This window comes from Hippocampus guttulatus, chromosome 6, assembly GCF_054856545.1.
Source record: "Hippocampus guttulatus isolate MCC_2025c chromosome 6, RoL_Hgut_1.0, whole genome shotgun sequence".
Classification (NCBI taxonomy): Eukaryota; Metazoa; Chordata; class Actinopteri; order Syngnathiformes; family Syngnathidae; genus Hippocampus; species Hippocampus guttulatus.
Window position 1 is genome coordinate 15,207,116 of NC_141266.1, and position 20,014 is coordinate 15,227,129.

General features: G+C 40.9%; 1 protein-coding gene and 1 pseudogene across 13 annotated transcripts in view; both read left to right on the forward strand.

Annotated features, from left to right (window-relative positions):
• The first annotated feature begins 293 nt into the window (after positions 1-293).
• On the forward strand, positions 294-1,731 carry LOC147203698 (homeobox protein Hox-A2b-like; annotated as a pseudogene).
• Positions 1,732-4,862: 3,131 nt separating this feature from the next.
• skap2 (src kinase associated phosphoprotein 2) overlaps positions 4,863-20,014 on the forward strand; it is a 33,333-nt gene continuing 18,181 nt past the window's right edge. For 8 of the 13 annotated variants that reach the window (XR_015101107.1, XR_015101110.1, XR_015101106.1 and 5 more), the window contains exons 1-11: positions 4,863-4,978; positions 5,219-5,324; positions 5,447-5,472; positions 6,860-6,964; positions 8,582-8,662; positions 9,140-9,223; positions 9,321-9,445; positions 9,719-9,782; positions 9,895-10,020; positions 10,959-11,068; positions 15,187-15,289. Coding sequence is in view for 7 of the 13 variants with exons in the window: in XM_086112815.1 (XP_085968941.1) it covers positions 4,939-4,978; positions 5,219-5,324; positions 5,447-5,472; positions 6,860-6,964; positions 8,582-8,662; positions 9,140-9,223; positions 9,321-9,445; positions 9,719-9,782; positions 9,895-10,020; positions 10,959-11,068; positions 15,187-15,279 (960 nt within the window). In the remaining 6 variants the exon portion in view is untranslated. Of the gene's footprint in view, positions 4,979-5,218; positions 5,325-5,446; positions 5,473-6,859; positions 6,965-8,581; positions 8,663-9,139; positions 9,224-9,320; positions 9,446-9,718; positions 9,783-9,894; positions 10,021-10,958; positions 11,069-11,230; positions 11,861-12,428; positions 13,036-15,186; positions 15,360-15,663; positions 16,276-20,014 lie in introns of those variants that run through there. The other 5 variants (XM_086112812.1, XM_086112813.1, XM_086112811.1 and 2 more) reach the window with 5 other exon arrangements.

A 20,014-nucleotide genomic window follows, 5' to 3' on the forward strand; every position in this document is an offset into this window, starting at 1 on the left:
GTGGGGATGTCACGTTGAGCATGTAGGCGTCTGCTTCGACGTTCTATTTTCCTAAAAATCCTTTTTATAAGGGAGGTGTGTAAATAGAGCAGCACAGACGCGCGCAATGAGGCGTTCCCCCCTCCTCTCTCTCCCAATCAATCACAAGGAGGGACAGTGGCCTCTTTTGATTAAAAAACGCCAAATTGTCATTGGGTGGATGCAATCATGTGACGCGTCGGACGCTCTGATTCCGAGCCATGTCCTCTGGAAAGCAACAGTTCTTGGATTATAGAAATCCCCGAACGACTCTGTCCACTTTAGCGGTGTATAATTAATTTCACGAGTTTTAAATGACTCATCTCCCAAAAGCGGCTCGTCCGAAACCGAGAAGAAGAAGAAGAAGAAGGAGGAGGAGATGAATTACGCATTTGGCCTAGAAAGTGGTTTTATCAACAGCCAGCCGTCGCTCGCCGAGTGCCTGACATCCCTCCACGTCCGCGATGCCTTCCAGATCGCATCCATCAACAACTCGACGCTGATTCCTTCTCGCTCTTCGCAGGACCAGCTGGCGGGGGGCTCTCTCAGCCCGCAGCATGCCGCGGCACCATCCGTCGCCGCGCAGTTCGCGTGGATGAAAGGGAAAAAAAGCACCAAGAAACAACAGACTCCTGAAGGCTCTCCTCCACTGCAAGGCGAGACAACATGATTGATAACTCCCATGTTAATAACTTCCATGTTATCTGCACGCCTGTAGGACCGACCTTACGTGGGAGTTTTTTTTTTAACCCGCGTGCATGATATGTACTTTAAATCATGTCTTTAAATAGTGATGGATTGTGCATCTGGCATTAATCTACGCATGTCATTCTGTCATAAATCTTCTGTTGCATCACCGCAACTTTCACCTCATGCACATTTTCCAGGTCACAGTTGTACTTATTGATCCTTTTGTTTCAGCTTCACCAGAGTTAATAAATGAGGGCGGTTGTCCCGCGACGGCCTGCAGGAGGTTGAGGACGGCGTACACCAACACGCAACTTTTGGAGCTGGAGAAAGAGTTCCACTTCAACAAGTACCTGTGCAGACCCAGGAGATCGGAGATAGCTTCCTCGTTGGATTTAAGCGAGAAGCAGGTGAAAGTGTGGTTCCAGAACCGCAGGATGAAGCACAAAAGACAAACTCACTGTAAGGAGAACCGGGCGGGCGAGCGAAAGCAAATACGCGGAGGACTTTTTGGAAGAGGAGGCACAGGCGCTTCCTCCCAAGGGGGTGAGGTATTTCCAGCAAAATACTTTCGATTCACAACACTGTCCTCATAGCCACAATGGCCACAATGATTCGACTTTGTGCACAAGTGAGAAAAATGTGAAAGCTCCTCCGAACTGCACTCCCACGGCTCCCATCTGTGCGTTAACAAGAGGTCCGGATAATGATCACTCCGCAGGCACGGACGACTCTTTGCCGGAACTTTCCTTATGTCCCTCCTCGTTCTCCCCAAACTGGTCCAATTCGACCCAAAGTCCACGGGCTTTATCACCTGAAACTTTGGAGCTTTTCTCAGAAACACAACTGTGGACTTGCACAGTTTGAGCTATTGAAGGGGTTTTAGTTTCACATGAATTTTATATCAAGTGTTTATTGTCATGGAGAGTTATGTCATAAATGACATAAATAAGGTGAAAACCCCCCAAAAACGACAGCTGACACGGACTTCGGGTATTCGATTTTTATACATACAGGTTATTTGTCAGGAAGAATATTTTTTTCAGGAAATAAATCATATCAATCGAAATCAACTTTCGTTTTCCTAATTAATGTGTGAATGTTTGTTTGAAACAATTTTAAGTTTAAGCTTCTGGATGTTCAAAGAAAGAAAAAAGACGATTTACGGTGAGATTCGCCTGAATGCTTGGAGTCAAGAAGGGCAAAAGCTACAACTTTTCTGCCTTCTCTAATTAAAATTCATTGCCTATAAAACTCACAGCAGTAATGGTGCTTGTTTATTGGCTTTTTCGCCGTGTAATGCCTTCTTTGAATTAAGTATGCCTGCACCACTGTGGTTCGCCAAAACTTCTTTAATGGTCAAAAATACTTGGGAATTAATTAAAAGATGATGTCTCTTCTAAAATTGTAAACAAGGGAAGTGAAAATATTTAGTTTTTATATTATTAGCTTAATTTTCAAATTCAAATGCATTATTTTAGAAATCCTACTTACATACTAAAATGAGAGAATCTGAAGCCAAAGGATTTTCTTTATTTTCAAATTTAAAATGTTTTTAAATGTTTTGCATTATTATTGTGCTACATTGTAACATTCATACACACACACACACTTACACACACGCACACTTACACACACACACACATACAGATAATGAACAATTCTACAAAAAAGAGGCAAAGCTGTTGATTGCCACTTCAATTTAAGGTTGACTTCAAAACTAAAAATAAGACAAAGAGATTGACAAGTCGTGATGTTTAACCAAACTACACAACTTTGCCTTATTAAGTCTGCTAGCTTGATGCTAACACATACTGCCAAATGCCATAGACAGGCTAATGAAACTATCATAAGTGTTGCTGTAATTGTTAACGATGAAACGAGTTACATTTGAACACAAGTGGTAGCAACACAAGCAGAGAGAGCTTACAACAATACTCACAGGAACATATTTATCCCAAAACAATTACTTTATTGTATGGCCATCTTTGTGCTTCATTGTCAAAACTACATGTAGTACTTTTTTACTTATTATACTGGTCTCTGGTGGCCTAGGCATACACCAGGAAGAGCAACACAATGCCCATTGATTTATCATGATGCACAAACGTGTTTAATTCTTTCGATTCAATTTAATTATATTAACATTGTATGTTTTCCTGAAGTAAAATATTGTCGAGTTCTACTTTTTTAAAATTAAATCATGTTACAAATATTACCCTTGGTGTTTTTTTTTTTTTTTACTGTACTGGAATGGATTATGGTATTTCCATTCAATACATAGGGAAAGATGATTTGAACATCTGGGTGCTTTGAATAACTAGCATAATCACAAAAACAATCAATTTCTGCATCAAGGCACCACTGTGTAAGTAGGATTATGTAAAAATAAGCACAAAGTTTGACTATTTGTTGATAACCAACTATTCAAAAGAAGGCTCTGTCTTTTGAGGAAGCAAAAAGTATGCCAATGGATTTTCCTGCACACACACACACACACACACACACACACACACACACACACACACACACACACACACACACACACACACATACACGGGTGAAAGGTCAAGATGGCTCTCCTTTCCTCTCCACCCTGGGAGGAACTACTACCGGGTCAGGAGGGGGTCATAGTTTTTTAATGCACACAGAGGATTTGAGGATAAATCTAAACTGTATCTGACAATGGAAGATTTTTGTACAGTATGATTCACTCATATTGCATTAAATGAACAACAAGCTAACTAACAAAGTCCAAGGGTTTGAGCACAACTTAATCCATCACATGCATACATAGGTGGAATGGCATTTAGGTCACAGTGACATTAGTTCAAAGACCCTGACTCTTCACTTGGACTGTACGATGAATGGGGAGTGTCATAAATTGATTCATGAATGACTGCCACTCCTACAAAGCAATACAATACAACAGAGAACTGTGTTTCTTGTGTGCAGCAGGACAAACACATTCGTTTTTCAATTTGAGGCGCTCAGTAAAATTCAATACAAAACCTGGAAAAAATCTCAGCCTGGATGTAAAAGAAAGTCTGAGAATTTGCTCATTTTCTCTCATATAATGTCATAATGAATAAAATACTCATATAAACACCACTTAGATTGAGTCAGCACTCTTCTTCCTCTATCAACTACGACTACTGTACAATAATAAATACTTGCCTCATTGGGGTAATGGATGATCTTGAACCTATCCCAGCTGACCTTCAGAGAGGTGGGGCTATGACTGGTCACCAGCCAACTGCAGGACAAATACAGGCAAATGAGCATTCTATGGGCAATTTGGACTCTTCATGGAATTCGACATGCATCTTTTTGGAATGTGGGAGGAAGCAGCACTACCAGAAAATCAACCCAAGCATGCAAACTGCTTGATTATATTCAAACCTGGGAACTCTCAACTGTAAGGGAGATGTGCTAATCACTATTCCAACCTGCTGCCCTGTGACCTCAAAAAGGAACATTATTATTTAATACATACGGTACCTCTGTGAGGCACTGAGCTCTGTTGAGGATGTCGTGAATGTAGACAAAAACGATACAAATTCTGTAAAATCAATGCATTTTCAAATCAAAAACTTGATTTGGCTTTCACTTGTATAGAAGAAGGGGGTAACCAAGAGATTAAAAAGAAACCCTGTCTTTCAGATTTACAGTGGTGTAAACTATGTACAGCAGTTTGTTGGTACTGTGAGGGGGCTGTAACTGCTCTCAAAAGAGGAGACACCTTTCTTTCTATCAATAATCCCTGTTTGGATTTACAATGTTGACAAATACATCATAAACTAAACATTCCCCTCCCCCTCCATAGTTTGTGACATGTGCCAGGAGAATGGTGTGATATTATGAAGAATCGATGTAAAATATGACAACACTATTGCACTCTGACTTTAATAGTGCGTCAAGCCCCATTAAAGCATCAAGTAGGCAGTAGCTGTCTCGTATATCGTCTGCATACACAGAAAGGCCGCTGCGCCCATAAACGTCATTGCGCGTGCTTGTGTGTGCGCGCGTGCGTGTAGTGAGCGTGTGTGCGTGCGTGTGTGCGTGTGTGCGTGTGTGCGTCTGTGTGTCTGTGTGTGTGTGTGCGAGCCCGCTAATAAATAATGCACAGGTCATTTCCGCGTTATGCACGCGAGCCACTCGTCTCGCCATTACTTCCGCATCACGTGACCTTTGTGTCCGGCTGGACTCTTGCTCAAAATCAACACAGCAACTATGCGAGCCGCTCCCGAGGAACTAACCACGCTCATTTCAGGTAAAATACACGTTAAAAACAACTCGCTTGACAATCCTTTTTTTCTTTTTTAAAATGTTGTTATTTTGTAACTTGAGGCTAAAACGAATTATCCACTGGCTACTTCTAAAAAGAGGAAGCAAAGGCTTTAACATGGATGATGACTTGCTGTTACTTTTTCCGTCTCTTCGAACGCACACCTGTGTTCAATTTTACATTTTTAAACCTAATATTTGAATTATTATTTTTCTTAATGTTTAGACCTTGAGACCTTCCTCAGAGATGGCTTGAAAGGGGAAAATCTGAGCAAAAAGGCAAAAGATAAGAGAGAAGCATTCATTAAACGGATAAAAGAGGTCAAATTGGGGTAGGCTGCCTCCTCTTGTGTGTCTGGCCGCCCGCCCGCCGACCCCCTGGCTGTATACGTATACAGTATACTGTACTGTATTCATTTTTGATACTGTACTATTATGTCTTTCTTCACCACAGCTTTCCACATGATTTCAAGGAAAAAAGTAAGTTATTTTTGTTGTTAAAATATTCTGCATTGTTATGAGTACAAATGTTACGTCATCACACACCCATGTACCTCTGTTTGATAATATGCATTTTGTTGTTAAGTTGCATAAAAATATTTTTAGGTTAATGAAGACACTTTCCTTTTCCTCTATAACACCGCTGTCAAACTACAGGCCCGTTTGCTAGCCCTCTTCATCATTTGATTTGGTCTGGGACAGCTTGCAGTAGCTTTTCCTTGAGTTCTGTTCAAAGCGATAGACAGATGCCATGAGTTAGGCATACTTCCAGGTGGCAGAAGATTTAGCACTCTCCAATGGCACCCCGAGTAAACAAACATGTCATTTAACCAAGTCAGAACAATTGACTACCACTATAATTTGAATGTGTGAGCTGTCATTCAAAAACAAGATTTTATGTGAGGTAAATTGCTCGGAAGGGAGATGGAACACCAGTTGTAATTTACATTACAACACATAAGTGGATTCAAAATAAACGTGGTGGAAATTCAGATGTGCTTAACACGATCATTAAGGGACTGGCTAATTAATTGACTTTTTTGTTGCTTAGATCAGTGATTCAACCTTTACTGAGCTAAGACACATATTTTAAGTTTGAAAACTTGTACAGCACACCACCAAACAAAATTGTCACAAAAAAAGGATACATATGTCAATTTCATTTTGCCACCAATAGAAGATCATAATTTTTTTTCTTTCTGTCACTATAAATTGCCGGGATAGGTAGATGAACAAATATACATTATTTGTTACTAATTAATCATTTTCTAACCAATTAAGTGACATTTGAAAAGTTCCTGCAGCACACCGTTAGAGCTCTCACGGCACACTACATGTGCCCCGGGACACTGGTTGGGAATCACTGCCTTAGATTATTGGCATAGACATACTCTTTGGACACTGAAATGGGTAGCAGGCTGTTGCCTACTACAGTACCAGAATAGCCATCATGAAAAGGTCTATAGGGGCAGGGGCAGTTCTGATATACGATATGATGATTATTCGTGTTCCCAGAAAGCTTATTAGATGAGGGACAAGAAGTGTAACTGCTTTGCGTTCTAGCCACACACCTTGTTGGTAAACAAACAAACAAACGACAACTTGGCATCCAGGATGTGGTGAATTATGGCGACCCATGAACCTTTAACAAGGTGCTGTTATTTTTGGTTTACCGTTACAACCCCTAGCGATTATACAGTACATTTATGTGGTTTCCCCATTATCACTGGGCCCCTGAGGGCAACCATAACTACCACGTGGAACGCAATAAAAACAAGTTTGACACCTCTGCTTTATAACAAGAACAATGACGTGGGCAGCTTTCTCCTCTGTTGTGCCATCATATTGACCGTTGGTCCTCCTTCAGGTGGAGAGGAGTCAAGTGACGATGAGGAGGAGGTGGACAGCAGCAACAATGACGGTGGCTCACTGCAGTCTGAGCGCACTGACAGGGAGGAAGAGCCCTATGAGGGTAAAAGCGCTCTGAACGAGCCATTTACTAAAGTGTCACTTGTGAGCAAGTCTTTCCCTGAAACAATGTGAGTTGGAGTGTCGCAGTGAAAGAGACATTCCAACTGTAACTTGGCAACACACTTTGGGAAGACATTTGAGAGCGTAACTGCTTTTCCTGCCACCTGTTTTACTGCACAAGGGTGTTTTATTGCTCAGAGACACACTGAAGTACCAAGTCTGAGAAAAACATTACCAAATGCAGATTTAACCCTCTGTGCCCTTCAATGCATGATCTTTACTCAATTATGTTTAAGAAATTCTACCTTTACTACAATACATTTCTCTCCATTTCACTCACTGCTTTTACTTGTCCCGTATGTATGGATGACTTTGTCAAAATTAATCGTTTATCAAATCAGTCAGCAATAATTTTAATAATCCAGTAATCGTTTAGAGGCATTGTTTAATTTAAAATTGTCCAAATCCTCTGCTTTTTTCCTCAAATCAGTAATTATACTATGATTTCAGGCGTCCTTCATGTAAACAGACTGAATCTTTTGTCCTTAATCTAATACATTTGCAAATTCCTGTTTTTACTTTCGAAAACAATGACCAAGCCAGTAACTAAATGCATTTCAGAAAGTTTGGTGATTGCAACATCAATCCCTCTCATGTAATATTGCTTAGTTGTTGTTGAACAGTACCAAATAAACAACAGTAATTGGTTAATAAACACTAGAAGGGAAAAATGGTTTTGTAATTGATCCATCCATTATCTGATCCGCTTATCTTTACGAAGGTCGCGGGCGTGCAAGAGCCTATCCCAGCAGCGTGATTATCGAAAAAATAACTAACTAGCTATATTTAGTTATTAAATCAGCTAACAAGGTATACTTTATCGTAGATGTATAGTCCAGTTCTGCCTTGCAGTAGTCACATTGCTCTTTACGGTGTCTTCTTTTTAAATTCTGAAATCATCCCAAATATTCTTTTTCTCCTGGCTCACTAGAGTACCGGTAATAGTCAATGTGGAAAAATGATCAACGCAAAATCCTGTGATTTAGCAAAAAGTCCATGATTTGAAATTGAATGCCAGTATGTTAAATTTGTAAACCCACAAAAAGTGAACTGTGAAATGGCCAGGGATGACTGTAATTATTAAGAATACTTTTTTTTCTTGGAGTTATTATTCTACAGTAAAATTACACCTACTTGAATATGATTTTTGGCTACTCTGCCCAACTCTTGCGACATATTGTCGACAATCGAGACATTACATCTCATTGGCTTTTGCAGGTGTACCTAATGTTATGGCCAATGATGGACGTCTGTTTGCATTTCAAAATAAAGTGTCAAGGAAGTCCAAGTAAAGTGGTGATTCAGGAGACTGGGGGTTTGTCTGATAAAGCAGCTGGCACTTTTATGGCATCGCTTTCCCACAAAGCAACTTTGACACAGCAGTTGAACATTTGCATGGAAGTTGCACAGTGCATGTGATGAGGCGAAAAGTTTCCCAGTGGACGCGCCACAACTTTTTGACAACCATCACCTGATTGTGGATATCAGCTTGAAGTTAAATCCCATCTGTTGCTATTTTAGTCGGGAAAAGTTTTGAATGCTCATATCTCTCTTTCAGGTTCCCACCAGTCTCCACCAATGGCAGCGCAAGACCTGCAGTCTATTCTCATGTCAGGATACCTGGAGAAACGCAGGAAGGGTGTGTTTGGTCTGCTGATGGAATACTCACGTGAACCATGTATTTTTTAATTTTTTTTAAACAGCAATGTAGGTTCTACATAAATTTAGATTCCAAAAACATGAATTAGGACTACATAAGGCTTTAAATGGTCAAGAAGTGTGAATGGTTATTTGTCTGTTTGGTCCCTGTGTTTGATTGTCCACCAGTCTCGTTTCCCATAGCACCTCTCAAGTGCTATGGGAAATCAATGGTTTGTAGTTGTGTAGAGCTGCATGCTCTATATGGAGAGCTGTTTGGAATATTTTTACCAATCCAGAACTAAAGCAGCTAAAACATCACATGCCAGCTCTTACTTTGGAATTTCATTGAATTATTCATGTTCATGAATGCAGTTTGCCATGGACCTTGTCACACAATTTCTCATTCATTAATTATTGCATTGGACAAAAATGCTTCATCAGTTATTTCAAGCTAAGTTGTTTTATCTTGTGACAGACCACAGTTTCTTCGGCCAGGAGTGGCAGAAGAGATGGTGCGCTCTTAGCTATCGGACCTTCTACTATTATGGCCACGAGAAAGGTAATGGTGTCATTCTATGTTCTTGTCTAATTAAGAGTGACCTATAGAATGGATGTGGTTCTGGGATGTTGACAGTGATGTTGTTGCCATGTGACAGACAAACAGCAGAAAGGTGAGTTCGGCATCGATGGCTACAATGTCAAAATGAACACCAACTTACGGAAAGATGCAAAGAAGGACTTTTGTTTTGAAGTCTCAGCTCCTGACAAGCGAGACTATCAGGTACTGTACACTTCCTGTCTTTTTTTTCTCTAAGTGTGCGCGCGTGTGCATGTATTACATTTTTCTTCTAGGAGCATATTCATTGACTTGACAGTGCTGCTTTCTCAATGTCTCAGCCTTGCATACATATTTATTAACATGTGTATGTTTGAACATGAAAACATGCTGCTTGTGGAGCATTTTTGTGAATTATGAATGCACTGTTTGTTTATGTTCCGTGCTACGTGAATAATTTGTCTCAGACTGCCATATTTTTGCCTGTCCTTTCATTAGTTTTGTGCGTCATCGGCGAAAGAGGCGAAGGAGTGGGTGAAATGGATAGACCTTGTTTTGAAAGGTTTGCCGTAGTCCTCCTACTAAGACTACTACAGTATTACTAATACTAATTATGTTGTCAGCAGCAGCCACAACGGATTCTTTGAAGTTATATTCTCCAAACATGTCTGTAGATCAGTCTGGTATCATCCAAGAAGAAGAAGAGGAGGAAGAGGTGGAGAAGGAAAAGGAGGAGGAACAGCTAATGTACGATGATGTGGGACTTGCACCGGATACAGACATCTATGAAGTGCTCCCAGGTAAAAATATCCAGTGCCATACAAAAAGGCACAATATCCTGACAGTATCTATTTTTTTAATTCACTTTAGCTGGGTATTATTAAATATTATCGGTCAGGTAATGAACGAGAAACACAATGTGTATGTGGACAAGTGGTGTGAGACAGCACTTCATATTTGATGTGGATGTTGTGGTAGCAACTTTCACGAAATACAAAAACTGATCACAGTGACAGTTTTATAAGAGAAAAAAAATGTTGGGCTTCATCGAGTACTCTCTGATGTGATTTTCCACAATTCCATATTTGTCTTCCCACGGCAGTTCGAAATTGCTGAGACGACACAAATCATTTGTGATTCATGATAAAACTTTACAACTGAAATAAACTTTTTGGCTATCTAGCAGACGCCGCATCGTAGATCAAGAGAGCGGCTTGGATGCTTTTTCGTGATCCAGCCGCACATTTTCCTTGTCACTTGGTGGAGAATTGGTGGGGCACGCTCAAGAGGCCCAAAGCCCAATTAAAAAATTGGCCCATGCCTGCCACGCACGCCGGGCTGTTTGAATGACAAACTAGGGCCTGACAAAACAGCACTATGAGGATTACTAGCAAAGTTTATTTATACACATTCATTTTGCAATTGAATCATCGCTCTGTATTAGGTAGAAAAGGCCAAAGTGAATGGAAGAAAACACCATCAGGTGGCCCTTGACATTCATCAATAAGTGTCACACTTTTGTTGGTTCAACACAAAGTACAAGAAAGAAGAAGTGACATTTGTAGGGGAAGTTCTAAAAGTATGAAATCCTAGAAATAGACCTAAAGCGTCTTGACCAACTTCCTTTTTTCAATAAGGCCTGTTTTTGTTTGCGCCATATGTAAAAGACTCAACTTGAAATGCTTCATGTTCTTAATTTCCATTTCTTATTTTGCACCCTATGTTATGATCCGTCCAGACACAAACACCGACTATCAGAACTACTACCAGGGCTTATGGGACTGTGTAGGGGACCACCCGGATGAACTCTCTTTCAAGCGTGGAGACACCATTTATATACTGAGCAAGGTAATGAAAACCTGCCTTGTCAAAAACCTAGAATGTAGATATTTGTCTTAATGTATGAACTCAACAGCAATATTTAGCGAGGTGCTGCTGAGCCAGGGCCACCTGAACAAAGTTATTCTTAGGCCTTGGGAGAAACTGGTTCTTGATATCTTTTACTGGCAGCACCTGGCCCCGTGCCTGGAGCTGGAGGTCGACTGGGCCACAGTCAGCCTCTGCCTCTCTGATGAGGATTAGATGTGTCACGACGGAAACTGTTTTAGGGCTGTTGGCTCGCCTCACCGTTCCATCACGTCCATCTGGGCCGCCTTCAGCCCACACACCTATCAGACATCTCGCTCGCCTCGCCAAATAGGAATGTGTGTTCTCAGGAAGCCAAGGCCCAGTCTCACACGCTATTCAGAGCAGGCGAGGACGTGTACTGGACGTCCAATTTCCGAGGCTTGTCAGCTAGCTAGAGGGTGTGGAGGACTGAAAGGACTTTTTTCATTAGGTGCCAAAACAAGAGCATTTTTGTTCCTTCGTGTGACTTGATTGGACTTTATGCTACATCTACCACACTTATGCTTGCAAACGAGGGGGCAAATAAAAGTGGTTTGTGCCCTATTTGTGAAATGTTATCCTTGGGAGCTGGGTGAATTCTTAATGCAGGTTGCCGAGACCCTCTGACATCTTGCCAGGTTATTTTTGTAGTCTAGTCTGCCATCTAGTGGCCTTTGCATGCAATCATCAAAAAGAGCCAAGGGTAAACAAATCATACTACATGAAAATTGATAATTATTTAAGAAAATAAATCATATTTTACGACTACTTATCATGCGGGTACAGTGATTGCCCACAGCATTAGGTAAATGTGCACAGTCTCATGAGCTCCAGTCCAAGGGCTGTATCAACATGGTGGCGTGCACCACATCAAAGGTGTTTTTTAATATGTTGCCCTTATGTCACTGAACTGAATAGAATTTGTTGAGTATAATTGAGTACAGTGCTAGACCACTGCAATTTGTAACCATAATAAATGTACACATGATAATGATACCAAATTACTTAACATGACTAAAAATCAAGGTTTATTCCTGACCATGCCCAAATGTGATTGCTCTGCTAAATGAGAAATTGCAAATTAACAAAAAGAAAAATCATTGTACTACATTATTTTTTTACAATCAAAGATTTTTGATTTTGTTTAATGAAGCTGAAATTCTTAATTGTTACTTTTGATGCTTAATGACAGTGTTGATCCACAAAATGAATAATGTCCCTTTCACTGGCGTGAGGAACCAAATGAAACAAAGCAGACAGACGTTCCAGTGCTCAATGGCCAAATGCTTGTTTATGACTCCTCTCTTTGTGTGCGGAAAAGGGCCAAGAATCAAGTTGCCCTTTCTCTTGGACTGCGAGCGCCATTAGCTGGAACCTTGGTATTGGGGGTTGTGGCCCACTGCGAGGGCAGCAACCATAAAACCTGTCTGGGCTTCAGCAGGAGGGACAGCCGACTCCTTGCTCCACTCAGCCTCCCTCCCCATTCTCCTTTTCCATCCCTCCCCCATTCCTCAGCTCAGAAATAAGCTGTAGTGGTACAGCTGCAGGACCCCCCAGTTGGGCCTGCGTGTTGATTATAGTGCCCGACTGTGGCTGAGGAGGGGGGTGCTTTGTCCAGATATGCTTGCACCAAACACCCGCTCCCTCCTCCTCCTCACCAGTTCAAGTCACAGCACATAAAACTAATGGAGAAAAGTAACGTCTCACTTCGCTTAAGTGGCTGGAATGGTTGATAAAATGTAAACACTGTCCTAACACAATGCTGCTGCTGTGTGATGTTACTGTAACCTATATGAACCCGCCCCTTAACACATACTGCCCAATACTGTATGTGCTTGTAAACAGATGCACTCATTGTTTCTTTCGCCGTAAGGTATTAAAGTGACAGGGCAGCGTTACTTGCTGACCAAGGCTTCTGTGTGTTGAAATGTGTGTGCGTGTGTTTGTGTGTGAGTGTAGCCAGTGAAGGGTGCCATTAGTCGTTTGTCTCTCTCTTATGTTGTGTCCCGCACCCACTCAAAAGCACGACTTATTTGTCAACCAGAACTGCACAATGAGGTGTTGCCACTTTCAAAGGCCAGTGACAGGAAGTTGTTATGTATACACACGCACACACACATTCACACCCACCCACACCCACACGCACCCACACACGGGTCACTCTGCAATGTTATGACCAAGAGGCTTGGGGTGAAATGTCACTTTTATCATGTGACAAGCAAATTAAATGGATGTGACATTGAGGATTGTTTATTTTGCAACTAATAGCATTTATTTTAGTAATATAAAGTTGTCTCACTGCTTGGTTGGCCTTTTTTTTTTTTTGGCACAGATTTAGGTGACCTTTTTATTTGGACCACAGTCAAATTTGGTATAATGTAGATCTGAATATGGGATAAATATTGCACCTCTTAAAAAGAGGTTCATGTGATCAATTACAGTCGATTTTGTTGTTTGGTCTGTTATGAAGAACACCTTCATAGTCAAATGCATTGTGACATTACAACTGGTTAAATGATTCTTTGTGATCGCGTCCCAGGAACTAGGTTACTGCCTTGCAAATTGTGGATGGAGGCTGCACTGTAATAGCAATCTCTGGATATCATGTAAATATAGTACCCCCAGGAGCTGTGAGCTACACAGGGATGACGCCAGAGTAATCGGATTGCTTTCTGTGAACACTGTGACACGCTTTTAATCTTCTTGTAGACAAAGTTCAATATTTTCAATCAATACTGTGCATGTTTGGACTAAGAAAAATGGTTGCTCAGCATTCCCAAATGAGCCGCACATTTTCTTTGAATCCACTGAGCAATGGCACTGCTATTAGGTGCGACAGAAACAAGCGGAGAAAGAAATTCGATTTTTTATTTATTTTTTTTGGTTTCTTGGACACACAAGAGCATTCACCCAATAAGTGAATACAGATGTGGTCAGTTCTGGCTTTCAGACATTGTGCAGGTTCTTGTTCCCCCCTCCATCCCCCCTTTTGTGGAGTTCTCAGTGTTGATTCATGTCCTGGCCAAGACTTTGATGTGAGGTCAGGCTCTTGGTCAAAGAGAGAGGCAAGACGCGTCTCCACTGTGTCCTCTATGCTGACACCCACTCAGAGGAACTTTTATTTTTGCCTTGCTGTGACAGATTTATATATGATGGCTTTTACGTACATTGAGGCTGATGTGTGTATAATCAGGCACTCAGCGGGAAATGCGGTGATGATAAATGACAATGAGCGGAAAACAATGCAAAGTAATGTCGAAACAGTGGAACCTCGAAGGTCAGACACAATTTGTTCATGCGGTCAAAGGGAACGTCAAGTCAGAATTTTGACAATCTATGCTCTGACACGAAACATGGTCTAAGCAAGGTATTCCGATTAATATTGCAATTGTTGCATATTAATTCAGTTGAAAAATCCACACGTTTTGATTAATCACAGCAGGTGGCCATTTTTTCTTACTGCCATTTGCTGGTGACTGAAAATGACATCACAGTGCCCAGCTTGCGAACGTCACATGACCAAACCCAGACAACAGGTGAGCCGTGACGGTCGTGACCTTAGCCCTGAGCAACAGTGATTTCCGGCGACTGCAAGTCACAAAATGGGCGGCCATTTTGCTGCTGAGAGGGATTAAAAACAGGTGGATTTTGCTGCTTAATGCATATTCCACAAACACAATATTCATCAGAAGGCCGTGTTTAGACCAGTGAGGGCATATAGAACATATTGCAAGGAACATTTGCTATTCCTCAAAGATACTGAAACACTTGTGTAATTTTAGGGACAAATGAGCTAATCTAATTACGGCACTTTTTAACATTACTTGATAGTGTATGTAGACACTTTTGTGCTTTAAATGTGAGTGAGCTTACAGTAGATCACTCAACCTCTGCTGTACAGTATATTCGTTCTTCTATTTCTAAGTTTGTTTCTTCACATCTGCTGTTCAGGCTACTCATTTCTGAGTAAGCCCCAAACTAACACACGCACCTTTCGCTCTGGATCAAAATATCAATTTGTGTGCGTTTCTTTTTGGCTTCATCCATGATAAATGATTTTTGCATCTGTCTTCCTTCAGGAGTACCAGAGCTATGGTTGGTGGGTTGGAGAGAAAAATGGAAATATCGGAATTGTGCCCAGAGACTACTTACTGGAGCTCTATGCTTTATAAGCACATCCCTGTGAGTGGATTATACTGGTAAAACTTTTGCTTTGTTCAAAAGACTCTCATTAAAATACACTGGCATGCAACCTTATAGCCATTCTGATCCATTCCATTTACTACACACTGCACTGTTTTTTCCTCATCAAATGTACTTTACTACGTCACTTATACTCTCAACTGGTAGGTGGGCACCAAAACTGGGGTTGCAGACCCACTTTGGGTGGGTTGTGGATAGCTGGTAAAAAAAGAGAATGACAGGGGGTCCTCAATTCACATAGATTCTGTGATCAATGCACAAGTCACGAGTTTCCACATCAGCGTAAGAAGAATACGTCGTCATGCCCATGGTTACCGCTGTACTGACCTCTGTTTTCTTTTGTTGTTTTCCAGGCCCTAAAAGTGTTTCTCAAACACACCTTCCATACTTTTCATGTGTTTTCACCTGAACAAATGTCTCTGCCCTTTTTAGATATAATAACTAATAACATTTGCACCATTCTGCAGCCTTCATTTCCTAAAAAGGCAAACCATTGATGTTGTACTTTTCCTAAAAAGAAGAGGTGGCAAGAGTGACATTTTGTGCATTTGTGCTATTCAATTTTACTCTGTTCATTTTTTATATGTGCAATTGTCATGTTCATGCTCAGTTTCTCAACAAAGTGCTCTCTGATGTTTAAGCATGTGTAGTTCTGTTTAAAAGTGCGGTACACATACAATGTGTTCAAAGGCTAATTTGGAACACCGTTTTTATTATTCTTACTTTTCTTAATGGTGGATTTCCACTTTGTGACAACAGGAAATTCCAAGTCCCAGGGTGATTCAAGTTTGGGGAAAAAAATGTTTTAACATGATAACTATACCACAAGGTGGCAATAGAGACCCTATGAAGGGCATAGATGGAACTGAGCCGTAACCTTTGCCCTTTTTAGTGTTGCAATTGGACGTGCACTGTCAATGTGAGATTCTTTCAGCCCGTTTTCAGAATAAATACATATGTATCTATTTGTAGTAAAATGATTCATTCATTCGGTCAGCACTTTTGTTGCATGCTTCAAAGAGGTCTCGGTGTGCTTTATGGGGCCTGAGAGAGTTTGCCGGGCAGCAGATCACAGCGTGCCAGATGGCCGGCTGGGCTGTGTGCCTGAGGTGCACTAATAAGGCAGACAGGCACTCTGATAGCACAGACGCTTATCGCCCTCCGAGGGGCTGTTTGACAGCAGGCGAGGCAGCGTTTGCTTGGCGCGTTCTTGGCGAGGTTAGGCACACACTGTACATATCATTTTACAGCCTTCCTGAGTCAAATAGCGAAGTTCGAGCACGGTTGTTTTGGCTTACAAAGAGGCCCGCTCAAGGTTGTGACAAAGTTAGAAAGGAAGTGTGTCAGTATTCCCTTCATCTTTTCTCCAGCGTCTGGGGTTTGTTCTTCCTGAGTGATGAACGAGTCTCCCGTCCTTTGGGTGACATTCAAAAGCAACATAAATCCTGCTCTTTACTGTAGCAGCCGTGAAGCTTCTCTGCTGACTGGAGGTCTAACGAATTTCCATAATTAGTTATTGAATATGCGGCGTTGCCGGTGTGTTAGAAGTAGAGAGGAAATATTTTGTTTAGGGCGGAAAATGGGCGCAGTGGAAGGTTGGGAATTTTCAGGCAGCACAGATCATCAATTGACATATGTGTGACAACAGTATTACACTTTTATGTTTTGATACTTGAATGAGGACTTCAACATGCCTTTCCTTGCTGCCTGGCTTGCTATTTACCCTCAGGGTCTGTCTTTTACTGTCCGAATATGGTTGCCAGAGGCAAGTAAGGCTAAGTATTGCCTTTCATTTTTATGTGACAATAATGGATATCCTTAATGGATGTCAACTATACCCCCATCCCCCGTTTAGATGTAGAGTGCCATATTCTGGAAATATACAGGTTATTTTATTGCAATTTAACATCAAGATAAAATGTTTCCTAGATAAATGCCAACACATCATTAATCTATAGCACACTAAATTACACTAATGATACCACAACATCACCAATTAATACCTGGAACCATAAAGATGACCCCTTATCATAGATGGACATATGATATATGGACTGGATAGATAGAGTAGAGGAGAAAGATACTCTGGAGTATAGACTGTAGAATCTAAAGTAAATATTTTTTTGGGACAAAAAATAGATTACAAGATGCGCTGAGAAAGATGACGGGAGCATATGTAACTTAAAACTAAAACGACTCTTTCCGGTGATCTGCAAAAGAACAAATGATGCCACTAATACCATATTGTCTCTTCCATTGTCAGACCTTGGAGTTTTGTTAATATTCAAATATGTTTTTTAGCTACTTGAACCAGATTTCTTTACAAAAGAAACGAGAGTGAACCATTATTATTCTGCAATATGTCTTCTATGTTTGCCGAGTAGGTCTCTGCAGGAGTTTGGGGCGGTAGCCGATCGTATTACTGGAAACCGGTGCACTTTGAGAAGATGTCTAGCTGTGATACTTGCTCACCACAGTCGAGGAATGTCATGCTCATGCGTGCATCCTCTTGACCTACCATAACCGTCGAGGCTTCTGCAAAGAGCTCAATGCATTTGGGGTTTCATCTTGATCAAGCTGTCAGCTGTTCACATTATGTACTTTCACCAGGTCGATGTGACATACAGTCGATCAGCATGCGGCTTCACTTAGAGTTTCTGTCAGGAACAGCACCAAAAGCCTTATTTATGTGCCATCGTCTGAGATTTCACAGCAAATGAATTGCCTCTCCAACTGGCTTTTTGTCAGAATTCCATTAAAGCCCTTCTGCTGGTCCACATCCCTACAAGTCCACATAGACCGTTTTCAAGAGCTAGCCCATTTTTAATTGAGGTCAAGTTCTGTTAACATAACTCACAGCACTTGACACATCAAGGTATCAGTTGGCTGATGAGTGAATGCGGCGACCGGTTGGTTTAAAAGAATATTTTTATCGTTAAAACCACAGTTTGTCATCATACATTTTACATGATCTTGCAATCTGTCAAACAGAATTTCCGGTATGGCAATCCTCAGCCAAATACATTTTGGAATTGTGGCCCAAAAGTTCCACATTGGTCTCGTCCAATCATAACGCCTTTTCACATGTGTATGGGAGATTTTGTTATTGTTCAATGAAACCAAGGTGAACTTTGTTTTCAATTTCATTAACAGTTTGAAACGGCAGTCCTTGTAAGCACACATTCTCCAGCCTTGTGCTAAGAAGCAAAAAAAGTGGCACGGAAAATTTACTCGAACATCCGAACTTTAATTGGGATTAATCAAACTCACTTTAAATGGTGGTAGGTGTGTTTTTAGATGTAATTTTTCCTGAGTTTCATTGTGATTGAACACAGTCACAGACACCAGTTAGAGTATAGTAGGGTGTGCACACCACATTATTTCAGTTATTTTACTTAGGCTCTCAAAAAAGGGCTGAATAATACAGGTTATCGGCCACATTGATAGTGTAATTTTTTTTTTAAATCATTGATTTGGGTCTTTTTTTTTAATGCATACCCGTATATGTCACGAAAACCAGGTATTTGAACAGGAGTGGGTCGGCTTTTATTTATTTTATTTAAAGTACTTCACAGTACTTTAATGATTTTGATCCGTGATTCTCAACTTTGGTCACCCTGGGATGGGCATTTCCTTATTATTGCTAAGCCACAACTCACTTTTATTGATTGTAAGATGAAAGATCATAATTCCACCCCAAAAATTCAGGTGCAGACAAGTACAACCATAACATTTTCAAGACCTGCATGATTGCTGGTATAACCTCAAAATGTATGTCAGTACAGTCATAAACAGAGGATCCTCTGCAAAATATATATTTTAACAAACTGTCCGCCAACCACATACCTTTTGACCCCAACCTGCAAATTGAGAATCCCTAGTGTATAATTTGGACAGATTAGCCAGGTCAACTCAAGTTGTTACAGGACTAGCATCGATTCTAACACATTTAGTGTTTGCACTCATGCGTTGTCTTGCTTTACGTGGCTAACCATGCTATAGAAGAATGCTAATGGCTTTGGCATGTCCTGACAGACCGTGTCAGGAGTTCCATATAAAACGTGCAAATTGATCGCCATCCACCTTGCTCCCAAATGGGCCTTTAACTCAATGATTTATGAATAACTTTAATAAAATGCAAACGTTCCTGTACTGCACCCACCTGCCTTCATGTTTCCAGGGTCTGCCGCTCTTATTTGTCTTCTCGTAAGAGCAGATTTCTTTTTAACAATGGGGAAGGCTTTTAAATGGAGTAAAGAGGCCTGTGGGTGCTTTTAAAAGCAGTTTGTATCATAATGCTGCCCAAAGGCTGCCCAAGTTGAAGGCTGCTTCGACCTGTTTTGAAGGACATAGTTAATATTCTTTGTGACTACGTTCCGCGACAATGTTCAAGATTGTGAAAAATGCTAATGTTAAATATGACTGTACAAAGCAGAGAGAAAGCATGGATCTCACTCTTAAACCTAGACATTGGCTTTTTACTCATTTGAACACGCAGCTAAAATGTAGTCAAGTATGTTAAACTTTTTCGGATGTTTAAAGCTTGAAGTGAGCTCTGTAATGATAGCATAGCCTCTTTGCAATGTGACGTAAGTGAAAGGGAAGCAAAATGTGATGGAATCCAGAAAACTCCCCAATGGGTGGCCCATCCCATTTATCGAGGATTATGTCAGTGCCTCCATAGACTGTTTAGGCCAGTCCTCA